Source organism: Brassica rapa, chromosome A09, assembly GCF_000309985.2.
Source record: "Brassica rapa cultivar Chiifu-401-42 chromosome A09, CAAS_Brap_v3.01, whole genome shotgun sequence".
Lineage (NCBI taxonomy): Eukaryota > Viridiplantae > Streptophyta > Magnoliopsida > Brassicales > Brassicaceae > Brassica > Brassica rapa.
The window spans coordinates 43,749,737-43,765,986 of NC_024803.2; the positions used below are offsets into that span (position 1 = coordinate 43,749,737).

At 34.9% G+C, this 16,250-nt stretch overlaps 3 protein-coding genes across 21 annotated transcripts; 2 read left to right on the top strand and 1 right to left on the bottom strand.

Moving 5' to 3' along the window:
• Positions 1–1,610: 1,610 nt before the first annotated feature.
• Positions 1,611–15,799, bottom strand: LOC108870461 (receptor-like protein 1). Of its 19 annotated transcripts, none has more exons than XR_004450955.1 (12): positions 13,935–15,799; positions 13,701–13,856; positions 13,544–13,618; positions 13,225–13,293; positions 10,942–13,125; positions 9,991–10,527; positions 9,770–9,892; positions 7,188–7,249; positions 7,015–7,072; positions 6,555–6,876; positions 6,097–6,198; positions 1,611–5,958 (listed from the first exon to the last, which is right to left on the bottom strand). XR_004450955.1 is itself a non-coding variant. In XM_033279009.1 (6 exons), the coding sequence occupies exons 1-5, from the start codon at positions 14,359–14,361 to the stop codon at positions 10,949–10,951; spliced, it is 2,904 nt and encodes a 967-aa protein (XP_033134900.1). In that variant the 5' UTR covers positions 14,362–15,799; the 3' UTR covers positions 5,797–6,680; positions 10,942–10,948. The 19 variants fall into 19 exon arrangements, 1 of the variants encoding a protein (XP_033134900.1); XR_004450956.1 differs by having other exon boundaries at positions 1,611–5,983; XR_004450951.1 differs by having other exon boundaries at positions 3,365–6,198; positions 6,555–6,680; positions 6,812–6,876.
• Positions 5,259–7,315, top strand: LOC117127850. The gene is made up of 3 exons (XM_033278570.1): positions 5,259–6,360; positions 6,443–7,092; positions 7,190–7,315. The coding sequence occupies exons 1-3, from the start codon at positions 5,259–5,261 to the stop codon at positions 7,313–7,315; spliced, it is 1,878 nt and encodes a 625-aa protein (XP_033134461.1).
• On the top strand, positions 7,256–9,343 carry LOC117127943 (ATP-dependent DNA helicase pif1-like). Its single transcript, XM_033279010.1, has one exon. It carries the CDS (start codon positions 7,366–7,368, stop codon positions 9,319–9,321), a length of 1,956 nt encoding a protein of 651 aa, XP_033134901.1. The 5' UTR covers positions 7,256–7,365; the 3' UTR covers positions 9,322–9,343.
• Positions 15,800–16,250: the final 451 nt, after the last annotated feature.

Below are 16,250 nucleotides of genomic sequence, written 5' to 3' on the forward strand. Positions count from 1 at the left end.
AAAGATTTGTACAAATAATTTATTTAATATTAATTTTCCTTTTTAAAAATCATTAAGAAAAGATAACTGTAAAAAATATTAATAGTAATTATCCTTTTTATTTAATTGGTTTTTCAAAGTTGCTAAAATAATATTCTTTTACAATTAGATTTTATTTAGATTTAAAAAAAAAGGAAACTTGCATATTTTATAATTATTTTTCTTCAATATTTTTCATTAAAAATTTTCTATACTAAAAATTTCTATAATATTTTTCGTTTTTACAATTCCTATACTAAAAATGATTTGTACAAATAATTTATTTAATACTAATTTTCCTTTACTAAAATCATAAACCAAAAACTATTTTTACATTTAATTTTCCTTTTCTGAAATAATAAAGAAAAGATAACTGTAAAAAAGTTGAAAGTAATTATCCTTTTTAAAATTCTAAAGCCAAAAAAAGCTTAAAGAGTATTAAATGTTAATTTTTCTTTATTATAATCCGGTTTTTTGGAGAAAAAAAAAGTAGTTTTCGTTTTTAAAAATCCTATACCAAAAAAGATTTGTACAAATAATTTATTTAATATTATTTTGCCTTTTCTAAAATCATAAAGAAAAGATAACTGTAAAAAATATTAATAGTAATTATCCTTTTTAAAACTTTAAAAACAAAAAAACATGTAAAAGAGTCTTTAATGTTAATTTTCCTTTATTCAAATTCTAATTAAAAAGTTCAGAAACCAAAAGGAACTACAATTATTCACATCTATATATATAGGACTAAGCTCTCTCATATTTTTTCACGTCTCTCATATTTGATCAGCAAGCATAAAGAAAAATATTAGGTGAATTTTTTGGTCATCGCATGTTCTTTTCTTCTTATTAACCGACGTTAATTTTTTTTATTATTATTGTCATGCTGCTCACGTAAGTTGTTGCCACAATAATGCTTAGGAGTTTGTACATACATACAATATATAATTACTTATGCTGTTGTACATAAGTTAATGTCAACGTCAATTTACTACTTTAATACATTTAATTATGCTTATGTGTGTTCCTTCTTTATTATTTTCTAACTGAAATTGTAATTTATATTGCTACCAGGAATTATCAAGAAACAATGGCTTCAGAAAGTTATTTAACACTAGAACAGTTAAATAAGAAACGCCCTTACCGTCGTACTGTAGTACGTCTTACTAGAAAGTGGGAAGCAAGAAATTTAAATAAGAATAACGAGCTTATAGGAATAAATTTTCTCCTACTTGATCAGAAGGTAAATATTTGATTTTAGAAAAATCTTTTATAGTTTTATTGTTAAAAACTATTTGTTTATTATATAGGAAAATACAATTCAAGGTTCTGTGCATCCTTCTCTTATTGAAAAGTTCGGAGATGGATTACGTGAAGGGGCCATTATTGAAATCTGCAATTTTAATTTGCAAGATTGCAATAAAAACTACAAAATCTCAGATCATAAATTTCAGATAAGATTAACCGACAGATCAACAATTGCATGTGTGGAGCAACAATTACCTCAAATACCGCCTGAAAAATTTCGATTTCGAAACTATGAAGAGTTTGCTCAACTGAAAGATTCAACATATGATTTATATGGTAATATTTTGTATTTTCTTTTGGTCAGTTATTTCTTTATCTTTCTCCTTTTGTCTTCGCTTTATATCTTCATGATAATTAAATCTCTTGCAGTATTTATTCGGTATTTGTAATGAATTTTGCTTCAAGTAACATTATTATATAACACGATTTTGTTACAGATGTAATCGGATATATAAAGAATATGGAGAAAACGGATGTTCGTAGCAAGACCACACCTGTCCTTCGAAGAGTGATTCTAACTTTATTGTTAGAAAGGTATTTTTTTAAATTCCAATTCTATTAATCAATTTCGATTTTTATTTTTTATTTTTGTTTTACAAAAATTCTATCTTATACAGTGGAATTGAAATACAAGTTACACTATGGGCTGAACAAGCAGAACTATTTGAAGATAAATATCGTGCTGTGAAAAGTAATAATATTGTTCTTATCATGACAAGTGTTTTGATCAAGACATATCAAGGTGTAATTTGTCTGTCAGCATCTTCTGGGACTAAATTCTATTTGAATCATGATTTTGATTCTGTTACTGACTTTCGAAAAAGGTACTATTTAAAATTTTTGGATGTTTATTTTATTAAAATTAAGCCTAATTAGTTGAAAACAAATTTACTAACTAGGTTTTATACTTTTCTATTAGTGTCAGCTATGATGGTGGCTGTTTGGTTAATCTTGGCGATATGGTTGAAATTCCTTCGACGAATAATGAGATCTCTGACGTCCAACATTCCATTAATGATATTTGGGATTTCATTGCATCTGATATCCCTCAGGTAACGTAACTATATCTAATAATTCATTCTTCACCAGATGAAATGTATAATTTAAAATTATTCCTAATCTTTTATAAATTTAAAAACTGCAGAAAAAGACATTCATGTGTACGGCAACCATTACTAATATTGTCTCACATAGTGGCTGGAATTATATATCATGTTCAAGTTGCTCAACAAAATTGAAAAAATCAGAAACGTCACTTTATTGCCAAAAATGTGTTAAATCGCAATCTGTTGGAGTTTTGAGGTATTATTCACAATTTTATTTTATATATTTTTTAGTCATAAATAGATAAATATTATATATATATATAAATGTATACTATTAAATTTTGAAGTTAAATCAAAATTCCTCAGTTTCAGAATTGAAGTAATAGTAGATGATGGAAATGATTCTGCAACTTTTGTTATATTTGATGAAGATGGTTCAAAAATAACTGGAGCAACTGCTGAAGAAGTAAGTTCCTTATGTTGTAAATATAATTCTACGTAGATATATAATATTGGTGTTGTCATTAATTATTATCTAATAATCTTCGCTAACAGATCAAAAGAAACTCACCTGAAGAAGGATTGAAAGATATTCCCAAATGCGTGCAGTCAATTGTAGGGCAAACTTATTTGTTTGAGATAAAAATTAAAGAAAGAGATTTTCAGTCCTCATATCAAAGTTTCACAGTTTCAAAAATTCATAAACACATAAAGGTAACTAGACTATATATGTTTGATTGATTTATTATATTATATTATACTTAACTTATTTCTTCATTTTTGATTTTTCTATATAGTCAACTCCGATGGATAGAAATTTGGAAAATAAACGCAAAGAACGTGAAGAAGAAGATCAGAAAGAAACTACCGAGAATCTTCAGAAAAAACCACATACTTAGGCTCGATTTTTTTAATATATAAATTTTATTTTATTTTTAAATTTTTATTGTTTTAAATAATTGTTTTCCTATAAGACAAACATGCCTAATTTATGGTTTTTTAAATTTTATACGACATTAATATTTTCATTTGCTATATGTGATTTTAGGTCCATTTTTTGGCATATAGTCGAAATCAGTGATCATTTCTTTTTAACGTTATTTACAAAATAGATCTCGACATGTTTGTGGATAACAAATTTGGTCTTATCTCAGTAAAATTAGTTAGGTTTTTTTCCTTTTTGCTAAAAGATTAGTTAGTTAGGTTACGTGTAATTAAAATTTGTTTATGCAAAATAAAAGAATTTGAAGTAACAGCTAGGAAACCCACACGTAACCAACTTCACTGTATAGAAAAATTAATATCAGTATAGAATAAGGAAGTAAATTGACTTATTGATAAAGAAAACTTAATATGCGAACTATCCTTTTTGGTCAATGTATTACTAACCTAAACATATTGAAAAAGGAAATATATTTCTTCTATATTTTTTTACTAATTTTTGCAAAAAACATTGAAAGATTTCTCAATTTCTGCACGTCATCTGTTTATTTTCAAAAAAAATATATTTCCTTTTAAAAGTAAAAGTTTAAATTTATATTCACTTAAACTAATGTGATATTTTCTCAAACAAAAAAAAAATATTGTGATAAGGAAAACTATAATCCATATCTTATCAATAAAACTTGATGCATAAAAATTAAATTGTTTGATAAACAATCTTATTTTCTTTCAAAACAAAAATTATGAAAATAAACACAAATTTGTTAAAAAGGAAATATGTTTTCTTAAGCAAAAGGGAGCGACATACTGAATCTATAAATTATTATTATAGAAATAAAACTCAAATTTGTTGGGAAAAGGAAACATGCTTCTTTAGCGTCAAAAAGGAAATTTTCATCGTTGTTCCTTTTCTCAACAAAAGAAAACCATAGTTACCTAAAAATATAAGGAAATTACAATCAGTATATATGAAAGAGTAAATTAGCTCAAAAACCACAAAAGTAACCAAGGCATTCAAACATGAATAACACACAAGAGAAAAGTGAAGCACAAGCTAATAAAAGAAAACGTTCTATTATGAATGATGAACAGATTGCTATAATCGAGAAGTCGCTTATGGATGAACCTCATATACGGCTAAAATCAGCGACACTTCAAACATGGATCGACAACCTAAATCATATTGTAAGTGTTAAAAGTAAAATATTACTTCTTCTATATGAATTATTATTGTCTAACACAACTTTACAAAATATAGGGACCTCAGGTTACAACGACGCAACTTAGAAAATGGTAGCAATTATGTCTCTCTATCCTATTAAAAATAATTTTATCTAACAAAATAAATTCTGCAATTTATTTTTAACTTTTCAACAATGTTGCAGGATTTACAACCGAAGATCAAAGATAGCTAAAACTAGCAAGCAGTCAAGCACTTCAAATTTAAACACTGAAATCTTGCAAGATATTCCTCTAGAAAATAATGAATCTCAAGATAATTCTCAGGTCAATACATCTGATCGAGAAAGTACTGATAATCAAGATAACTGTGTTATAGAAAAAAGACGAAGATGTCTAAGAAGAACACAAACGGCAAATAATCGTGGTACAAAATTATTAAAAATAAATTAATTTACTATATTTATTATACGAATCTGAATCCGTACACGTATATAAGATTGACTCCTGCACTTATTTCTTTCAGGAAATACGAAAGAAAAAGCCAATGAATTGGTCACATGTACTCACTGCAAAGCCTTGGTGTGGAAATCAGAAAGTTTGAAAATGAAAGGGAAAGAACTGAGATTTTCAATCTGCTGTCAACAGGGACGAGTTATCCTACAACAATCCCGAGAACCTCCAGCTTTTTTAGATGAGTTAATATCGCAGTCTCCATCATTTCGAAAAAATATACGAGCATATAATTCAATGCTTGCTTTTACATCTATGGGAGGGAAAATTGATTATGATATCAATTCAGGAAATGGTCCATTCACTTTTCGTATGCATGGTCAAAACTACCACAGAATGGGATCATTACTACCAGCCGAAGGAGATATACCCCGTTTTGCACAGCTATACATATATGATACCGCTCACGAACTTCAGAACCGTTTCAACGCACTATCAAAAGGAAAAAAAACAGACCTAGATGAAAGTATTCTGAGAGGGTTGATTAAGATGCTTGATGAAAATAACGAGTTAGCTAAAGTGTTTAGAATGGCTAGAGATCGATACGAAACAGGAGCAAGTGAAGAATATTCAATTAGGATACTCAAAAATAAAGAACGTGGAAGACAATTTGACCTTCCACAAGGAGACGAAATTGCAGGACTTATTGTGGGTGACATGTCTATCCCAAACTCTGATAGAGATATAATAGTGCATCCTAGAATGGATAAACCACAACGGATAAGTTATTTACATCCATCCTATATGTCACTACAGTATCCTTTGTTGTTTCCATATGGTGAACAAGGCTACATTGAGAAAACTATTCCATATAGTTCAGAAGGATATGCTACAAAGAGGTCGTACGTTACAATGAGAGAGTATTATGCATATCAAATACATACCAGATTGACACTTCCAGGAACAATAGTTCGTTCAGGACGCCTTTTCCACCAATACATAGTCGATGCTTATACTGCTATCGAACAAGAACGTATGACCTTTTACATGCTCAATCAGAAAAAACTAAGAGCAGATTTGTATAACAACGTCTGTGATGCAATTCTACAAGGGGATGCAAGTTCAAAAAAAATGGGTAAGAGAATTATTTTACCTTCTTCGTTCACAGGCGGGCCGCGATACATGGTAGAGAACTATCGAGATGCAATGGCAATATGCAGATGGTATGGAAATCCGGATCTCTTCATTACCATAACTGCAAATCCAAAATGGGAAGAAGTGACTGATCATATAAGAGAAGCAGGAAACGAGAATGCAAATGATAGACCCGATATTGAATGTCGTGTATTTAAGATGAAGTTACAAGAACTTCTTAAAGACTTCCAAGATGGTGTCTTCTTCGGCCCTATTACAGCAGGTAATAACAAAATTAATCTTCATTTTAATATTTAGTCACCAAAAAATTAAACTAACGTGTTATGTTTTTTTTTAATAAACAGTTGTTCACACAATCGAGTTTCAAAAACGTGGTCTTCCTCATGCACATATACTTTTGTGGCTACAAGAAACAAAGCAAAATCCAACTGCGGAAGATATTGATAATTTTATTACCTCTGAGTTACCAGATAAAGAGGCTGATCCGGAAGGCTTTCTATTGGTTGAACAACTAATGATGCATGGACCATGTGGACCAAAGTGTATGAATGATAACAAATGCACCAAAAAGTTTCCACGACCCTACAATGACAACACAAGCATCAATGAAGCTGGCTACATTACTTACCGTAGGAGATATGAGGAAACAAAATTTGTCATGAAAGGAGATGCAAAGCTTGATAATAGCTATGTTGTGCCTCACAATCTCCTACTTCTTAAGAAATACAGAGCTCATATCAATGTTGAATGGTGCAATAGATCATCAGCCATAAAGTATCTGTTCAAGTATATCACAAAAGGAGTTGACATGGCTACAATGGCAATCGAAAAGAAAAGAGTGGGGGAACAGAAAACAGAAGAAAGTGAATCAAAAGAAGAGATCAATGAGATAGCGAACTACTTGGAATGCCGTTACCTCTCTGCATGTGAAGCTGCTTGGCGTACTTTTGCCTTTGATATACATGAACGAAAACCTGCAGTAACAAGATTACCAGTACACCTAGAAGATCAACAGAGAATTGTTTACCCTGAAGACAGGAATCTCGAATCCATTATCTCACAATATGGAATTGAGAAAACAATGCTTACAGAATATTTTGAGATGTGCAAACGATGTCCTGAAGCAAGAGAACTTACATATGGCCAGTTCCCTACAAAATTCGTGTGGGATTCAGATGCAAAAACGTGGTCACCAAGGAAACAAGGATTCAGCATAGGAAGAATAGCAAACATTCATCCAACAGCAGGAGATTTATATTATTTGAGAATGTTACTAAATATACTCAAAGGTCCGACAAGCTTTGATGATATGAAAACAGTTGACAATGTCAAACACAAGTCATTCAAAGAAGCATGTTATGCAAGAGGATTGTTGAATGGTGATTCAGAATGGAAAGAGGCTATGGATGAAGCAGCACAATATGCATATCCTTTCCAGCTTCGCCATCTTTTTGTGACATTGTTACTCTACTGCGAATTAAGTAGTCCTCTTATTCTATGGGAGCATTGTTGGCGTCACTTAGCTGAAGACATAGCCCATAAACAGAGACAGACATTCAACTTCGAGGCCCAACAATTCACAGATGAAGAGCTACAAAGCTATACACTTATAGAAATAGAGAGGATTCTAGCGCAAAATGATAAATCACTAACCGATTTTGACGACATGCCAAAGCCAGACAGTGAATTGTTGAAGAAAATGAAAAATTCAATGCTCAGAGATGAAACGACTTACAATATGCTTGAACAAGAAGAAGAGCATAGAAAGTTAATACAAACATTAAATGAGGAGCAGAAGAAAGTATATGAAGCTGTTATTGACTCGGTTAACTGTATGAAAGGGAAATTATTTTTTCTCAATGGACCAGGAGGGACAGGAAAAACCTATGTCTATAAGACAATCATCTCAAGGTTAAGATCACAAAGAAAAATTGTACTACCAGTGGCATCATCTGGAATTGCAGCTACACTTTTACCTAATGGTAGAACAGCACATTCGCGTTTCAAGATTCCGATAGATCTTCACCAAGACAGTATGTGCAACATTAGTCGTGGTACCATGCTTTCTGAATTACTTGAAAAAACTGATCTCATCATCTGGGATGAAGCACCTATGTGCCATCGATTTGTTTTTGAAGCTCTTGATAGGACTTTGCGAGATATACTCTCTGTGGCAGATCCAGATGCAGCAACAAAGCCCTTTGGAGGGAAAACAGTACTCCTTGGTGGTGATTTTAGACAAATTCTGCCAGTCATTCCACAAGGCACAAGGCAACAAACTGTTATGGCAACAATCAACCGTTCATATTTATGGAATTACTGCTCTATATTCACTCTTGAGAAAAATATGAGGTTGCACCAAGCTGAGAAAGATTTTGCTAAATGGCTATTAGGTATCGGTGATGGTACAACACCTACACCACCAAAATACAGAACCTCGAATGAAGAAATCAGCATAGTTGAAATAGACAACAGTCTGCTCTTGAAAAACAATGGAGATCCTGTGGAATGCATTACAAAGTCTACATATCAAGATTTCCAAGTTCACTTTAAAGATAAGAATTATCTCATCGAAAGAGCAATACTTACTCCAAGGAACGAAACTGTGGACGAAGTGAATAACTACATGATATCTTGCTTAGACGGAGAGCAGAAGGAATATTTGAGTTCTGATAGTATTGGCGACGACAAAGAAAAAGTGGCAAATCAGCATATTCTATACCCCACTGATTTTTTAAATACGTTGAAATTTTCAGGGATTCCAAATCACAAACTTGATCTCAAAATAGGTGTTCCAGTCATGCTACTAAGAAATTTAAACCAACGGGAAGGACTTTGCAATGGTACAAGGTTGCTAATAACTCGCCTAGGAAACAGGATTATTGAAGCAGAAATTCTTACCGGAACTTATGTAGGAAAACGGGTTCTTATTCCTAGAATATGTCTCACACCAACAGATGCAAGATGGCCTTTCAAGCTGAAACGACGTCAGTTCCCGGTACGAGTATGCTATGCAATGACTATCAACAAGAGCCAAGGTCAAAGCTTAAACAAAGTTGGTCTATATTTGCCAAGTCCAGTCTTCTCTCACGGACAACTGTATGTCGCCCTATCAAGAGTCACTACAACTGCAGGGCTTAAAATTCTTAAAGTAGAGACAAAACATGATGACAATAGAGTTCTACAAAATATTGTATATCAAGAAGTTTTCAATAATATATGAAATACTTAGAAAGAGGTCAAACTCAAACCATGTTGAGGCTAAAGTAAATAAATTTTTCTGTTTGTCTACCAACATATTTGATATTTAATATTTAATTGACGATCAATAATACATATTGAATCATGTCGTATATATTAACTATTTTGAATTGTGTTGTTTTAAGTTTGTCGTAGAAAATATAAACAATACAAAAGAGTTTACACCAATAACTATTTCTATATGTTGTAACTAAGGAGAGTTACAATGTCATGGTTGGTGGTGAGTATACAGAAAACTGCCTTCTACAGCAGTGGTCTCTCCTCCCATGAAATTAGCTCAATCTCAATATTAACAGGTCTGTCCCACCGTTATTTACCTATCTGTACCTAGGTATTCCTCGAAATTCCAAGAAGCTAACCATCCTAAACTGCGAGCCTCTTCTAAATCAACGCAAGAGCAAGGTTAATACCTGGAGTGAATCGCTTTCTTTTGATGGAAGGTTGCTATTGGTTAACACTGTCATTGCTGGAATCACAAACTTGCAGCTGACGGATGAAGAAGACACATACGTCTAGACTGTCAACGGATCAAACTGGAACAAGTACAACACATGATCAATCTACAAGGAACTCAAGAATCATGCACCCTTAGTTCAGTGGTACAACACAATTTGGTGTGAAGGAGGCATACCTAAACAGAACTTCCTGGCTTGGCTTTTAGAACTATACCGCAGCCCTACAAGAGATCGATTAATCAACTGGGGCCTCAATGTTGATTCAGTCTGCTTTCTATGCAATGCGGCTCCGGAAACTCGAGATCACCTTCTTTTTGACTGCTGTTACAGCTGGTAAGTCTGGTCCTCAACGTAGCTTTGCTGTCAGGTTACCACTCCAAGAGACTATAACTGCATCATCAACTACTTCAACAATCTACGACTCCCAAAGCCTCACAAAAAGCTCCTCCTAATCGCTTACCTACACTGGACCGAACGAAACTCAAGGCTCCACAAAAGATGCTTCAGATCGCCCACCTCTCTACTATCAACTCTAAACCTCACTTTCCGAAATAGAGGTCAAGTCTTCGATCATACAACACAGTCTCGGTTTCAGCTATGATCCAGATGTGGCTCCGTTGATCTCTTTAGTTATCTTTCATCGATCGGATCTTTTTTCTTCACCGCCTGCGACTTTCTCCTTCCTTCACTGCGTGCTCTGTAATTGGCTGTCTCTGTTGGGGAAAAATTGGGCTGGGCTCTTATCTAAACTTCTTCTCTAATTATCAGGTTTACTAAGTAACTAAGGCCGAAAACATTACTAAGGCCCAAAAACCAGTATTTTTTACTTTTCTGCATTTAAATAGAAAGACTTTGGTCTAAGAAAAGTTGGCCGATTGCAGCACCAACTATCACCATCATGATTTTATATACATGAATGAACTTTAGAGCTATGTTAAAACCTTCGTGAACTATACTAAATTTTGAAACCACTACATGACCTATTAAAATATGGTGAAAAACTACGTAACTCATCTTCATAAATTTTTTTATATGTATTCATAAAATTAAAAATCAAACAAAACCCGTGCAACGCACGGGTCCATACCTAGTATAAATATAAAGAGGAATGTATGGTAATAGTGCACCTTAGGCTCAGTTGCAGCCATCCTTGAAGCGTTGAAGATGATGAACCACGAGATCGACACGATAAAACCATTCACGGGACCAACGTGAGTCTATGCATAGAAACGCAAACAAGGCCAACCATGTGGAGATGTAGACTGCACCGCAAGTCCAATAAAACCACACCATATCTATCACACGGCCACCACCCTCTTCTTCTTCTTTGGCCCGCTTTGATACACTGGCTCTCTCGAGGTTGCAACTTTTATTGGTAGGAAGTCCACAGAGATGAGGATTGCCTATGTAACTCTTTTCGTCAAAGGTCACAAGATGGGTTTTGAAAGGGATTTCACCAGATAGATTGTTATATGAGACATTGAAGTATCCTAAATTGTTGAGATCGGCTAGCTGAGGAGGGATGTTTCCATGTAACTTGTTGTAAGATAAATCCAAACTCTCCAAATCCTTCAGCTTTGAAATGCTACCTGGTATGGAGCCGATGAGACGGTTGCTTGAAAAATTCAGGGATATGATGTTCTTAAGATCCCAAACTTCAACTGGAATCTCCCCGGATAATTGGCTGCTTGACAAATCCAGACCATGCATATATAGAAGAATACCACCTTGATATGTTTCATATCTGCTTTTCGATAAAAAATTAACTTTAGTTTTTGGTGGTGACTGAATGGCTTGGTTCAGTTCGGTATCAGCAAGGTAAAGAGCTGATGGATATCTCCAGCTTTGGAAGGATGAGAATCCTAGAAAGAAATCATATGGGCTGAATATGTCGTATGTTTGGGCACCAAAAGACATTTTACCAAAACATGATGGTATAGCGCCTTTGAATTTGTTGTGAGATAAGTCCAAGAGACCAACTTCAGTTAGCTGACATATCTTATCAGGGATATGAGTCCGGAAGCTATTATTCCGTAGAAGAAGAACACGTAAGATAGATGTATTTGCAATAGTATTCAGAATCATTCCAGAAAGATTGTTGTGCCGCAGATCGAGCACCTGTAACCCCTCAGCCTTGAATAAATAGCTCGGAACTGAGCCCATGAACTCATTGCTATGTAGTCTTAATTCTCTGAGATAGTCAACATTAATATTCCTTGGAATGGAACCAGAAAATCTGTTGTTTGACATGTCTAAAACCTTAAGCGGTAGATTTTGTAGTTGATGAGGCACCTGACCTTCTAGTTTGTTTCCCCTCATGTATAGATAGTATAGGTCTGGGAATTTACCGATCCAAAAGGGAAGTGTGCCGGAAAAGCTATTATCTGATAAGTCCAACAGAATTAGGTACTTTGATTTCAACAAACCTTTTCCGAGACTCCCATCAAAATTGTTGCCATCAAGAAACAACAAACCTAAACTAGTAAGATTTGCATGTCTCGGAAATACTTTCCCCTGGAGTTGGTTATTGGAGAGCTTCAGAACACTCAGCGAGTAGCAACCACGTAAAAACGTTTTGGGTAGATGACCATATAGATGATTAGAAGACATGTCCAAGATTATAAGACTTTTCATCTCGCCCATAGAAGATGGAATGGTTCCATAATTATGATTTGAAGAAAAGTTCATGTACCTTAGATGTGGAAAAACAATCCCTATGTCTTCTGGAATTGAATCGTATATCCTGTTACACGAGACATCAAGGAATCGTAGACCATGAACAAGCCTAGGTAGTCGAAGCTCTGCCAACAAATTGTTGTTCAGTCTAATAGCCTCCAGCCTTGTATTATTCTGCACAAGCCAGTCCGGAAATGCTCCTTTCAACTGGCTATAAGTAATATATATGGAGCGTAAGTCATTTTGATGAACAAGGAAGCTAGGAATCGTGCTGCCAAGATTGAAGTTCTTTAGCTTTAGTATCTTCAACTGAAACGGTGGAAGCCAGGAGCTCTCATCCTGAGCTTGGATCTTACCAACTTTCGATGACAGTTTGAATACTGTGAGTCTTGTATGATTAACGAGTGAACTGAACCAGAACGAACCGTTGAAGTCATTATCAAAAAGGGACAAGTACTCGAGCGTTGATGGTAGACCAGGTACAAAGGAAGACAGGTCTCCACTGATTTGGTTTTCGGATAGTTCAAGAGTTCGAAGACGGCTTAAGTTAGCCAGACAATAAGGAGTATTTGTCAAAGCATTGAAGCTTAAATCCAGCTCTCTAAGATTCAGTAATGCGCAAATCTCCAAGTAGCCTGAAATTAGTCTAAATAAGACTTGTTAGAGGATGATCACACTGAGACTGATTTGTAAAGATGAGAAAGATAATAGAGAAACAGTTTGTAATATTTCACCTTTTGGGGCCGATGATATTTGATTATAGGCAAGATTCAATGCGTGTAAAGATGAAGGAAGCACTGCACCTGCAATTGAAAGGATAGATAATAAACAGATAATATCAATCTCTTGCATTCACCAGTAACAAGAAAATATTCAGCAAACCAAACAGTATCTAGAATCCTTATCACAACCTAATTCTCTTCTTTCTCACTGCTTATGTATATGACCATCTTACCTAGACTGTCTAAGTCGGTGAATATATTGTCACTTAAATCCAGTTCTTGCAACATTGGCATATGTTTCAGTACTTTTTTTTTCTTTCCCTTCACTTACCTTGAATAGATTTAACGTGGTTGAATGTATTTCCTGCCAAGCTCAAAACTTCTAACTCTACAAGATTTTCTAGACCTGGAGATCCCAAAAAAGACAAATGTGTTATGATGATTAAATCATTGGCTAAAGAGAATGAATCAAAGACATCCTTGATTACCATTAGGAGGAAAGACACCATCCAGTAAATTGTAACTAATGTTTAGAGTCCTGAGCGACCTTGCTTCACTTAGAAAAGTGAAAACACTGTTGTTGAGATTATTTCGGTAGAAATCCAGGGTCCTCAGCTTTTCCAGTCTCTGAAAGCTCTTATGACCTGAAACCGTAACGAAAAACTTGAGTTAATCTAACAAAATAAAAGGATGGCTTTCTCGAAAAGTGACAAGAACTGTACCGTTGATGGGATCAAACAAGTCACTGAACCTACTGAATGAAAAGTCAAGACTTAGGAGTCGAGGGAAGCTATGGAACAAAGACAGATTTAGAGAATGGTCTTTTAACTCATAGTTGCGTTCGAGACTATCAAGCGAGAGGTGGACTACGTGGCCACCGGTAGCGTCACTACACTTTACCCTTTCCCATTGGCAGCAATCACTGCTAGGATCCTCATGACTCCATGATTTCATCATGCTTTCTTCTTCTACTTCAAAATCATTCTTGAGATACGATTTGAGTTGCAGAAGACCCATCCGTTCAGTTTCCAGACAACCCACACATCCTTTCATCTGGAGTTGAAGCATCAATGATACTATCATGAACAGCACCAAAGCCATCTGCTTCTTCTCCTTAACCCACCACCAATATCTCTCATATTTTCTCATTATTATTATCTTTTCCTGTGGTACACAAACTGAATTAGAAAGTAGTTAGATTGAAGATTTGTCGGAGATAGGTCCCAATAACACCCCAGGACACGTCCAAGACCAATGGAAAAGTCCCATGACTTTTTAACCATCCATCACGTAAGAGATAAGGTCCCACTCTAGGTTCTTTCATATCATGACCACTCAAAACCAGAGATATAATTGGACCAACTTTGACGGATTCAATTTTGTTTTCCATTAGCGTAAAATTCTTCGTATCTACCTCCATAAGCCTACTTAAGGTCACAACATCATGTAACTGTGCTGTCAAGGTTACCTTCAAAACAGTGTGGACGGTTAAGCAAAGGCAACTGAAAAAGGAGAAGTATATTGATTTATTAGAACTGTCTGATAAAGAATACAATGATCAATCTAAGGAGAATTCTGAATTTTTCATTAATCTATGCAATCATGAGGTAGAATTTGTATAACTAATTAATATTGTTCCGCCACAGCCGGGGGAGGCTCTTCCTCCTCTCCTCTTCCGTGTCATGTGGTGTCTCCTTCTTCTCCTCTCTGATATGGTTCCAGATATATTTGTGTGTATTCTCTGGTGATCCCTCATCTCCCGTTTGATTCTGAATTTTGAGTTGGGTTATTTTCTTGGTGGTGGTCCTACAAAGCAGCGGTTAATCTGTTTCTCCTTTCAAGTTGGTAAGTTTGACCTTCTGTGTTGAGATATTGTCAATGGCGGGTCTGCCTTGGTATCTCTTTTGCTTGATGGTTTTGGTGGGGTGGGTGGAGCTATGTCATTGGCGTTACTAACTTAGTTCTTTTGCAACGGAATCATAATGGCCTTTTCTTGTGCACCGGCTTAGGTTCTTTGTTGCCATTCACCAATGTTCAGGTCTTGTTGTGGATGGTTAGGCCTTGCTACTTGTTTCATGATGGTTTCTGTGTAGGCGTTTACCTGTCGTGTCATATGTTGTCCGACTTCGCTGCATTCGGAAGTTTTATGAAGATCAATGTGTCTTAACTTGCCGGATTATGAAGCCATGGTCGTGTCATATGTTGTCCGACTTCGCTGCATTGAAGTTTTATGAAGATCAATGTGTCTTAACTTGCCGGATTATGAAGCCATGGTTTCTTTGTGATGGAGAGGTTGTCTGTCCGGGGAAAAGGTGGTTTCTCATAACAGTGAGAGAGGTTTAAAAGCATCTATGTTGTTCTTGCTTTGGGAGTCTGACTCTATCTCTCTCACTCTCGCAATCTCATGGCATTTTTGGGTTTTTGAATTTACTTCTTGCCCACATTTGTATGGGATAGTCTATAGATGCCTACTGGTGTTTTTTTTTTTTGAGTTTTAGTTGCTGACCAGTTTGGTCTAGAATTGTAGAAATACTTTTGATTGACAAGCGTTAAAAAAAAAAAGCCTTCTTAAGTTCACATCATCTAACTGTGCTGTCGAGCTTCATTACGCTCTACTCTCTCCCAAATGCAACAATCACCATCACGAGTCCATGACTTGAGAATACTGTCCTCTTCTCCTGCGTCAAGTAGATTCTTGAGATAAGACTTGAGTTGCAACAGACCCGCCCGTTCAGTTTCCAGACAACCTACAGTCCCTTTCATTTGGAACTGAAGCATCATTGTCATTGTAATGAAAACCCACCACCATCTTCTCTTGTTTGTTCTCATTTTCTTAAAAAAGTTTTTCTATATGTTATGGTTAGACACTGAGGATTGGGTTCCTGCTAGAGTTTAAATAGCTTCATTGAAGACCACCTAGAAAAGAGTTGTAAGATGTGAACATGACTACATAAGTCCAAGGCAAACTCAACCCATCTTTGACTTTTACGTTTACCTCCCACTATGAGAACCGGCCCGTGACTGCATATCTATCACCT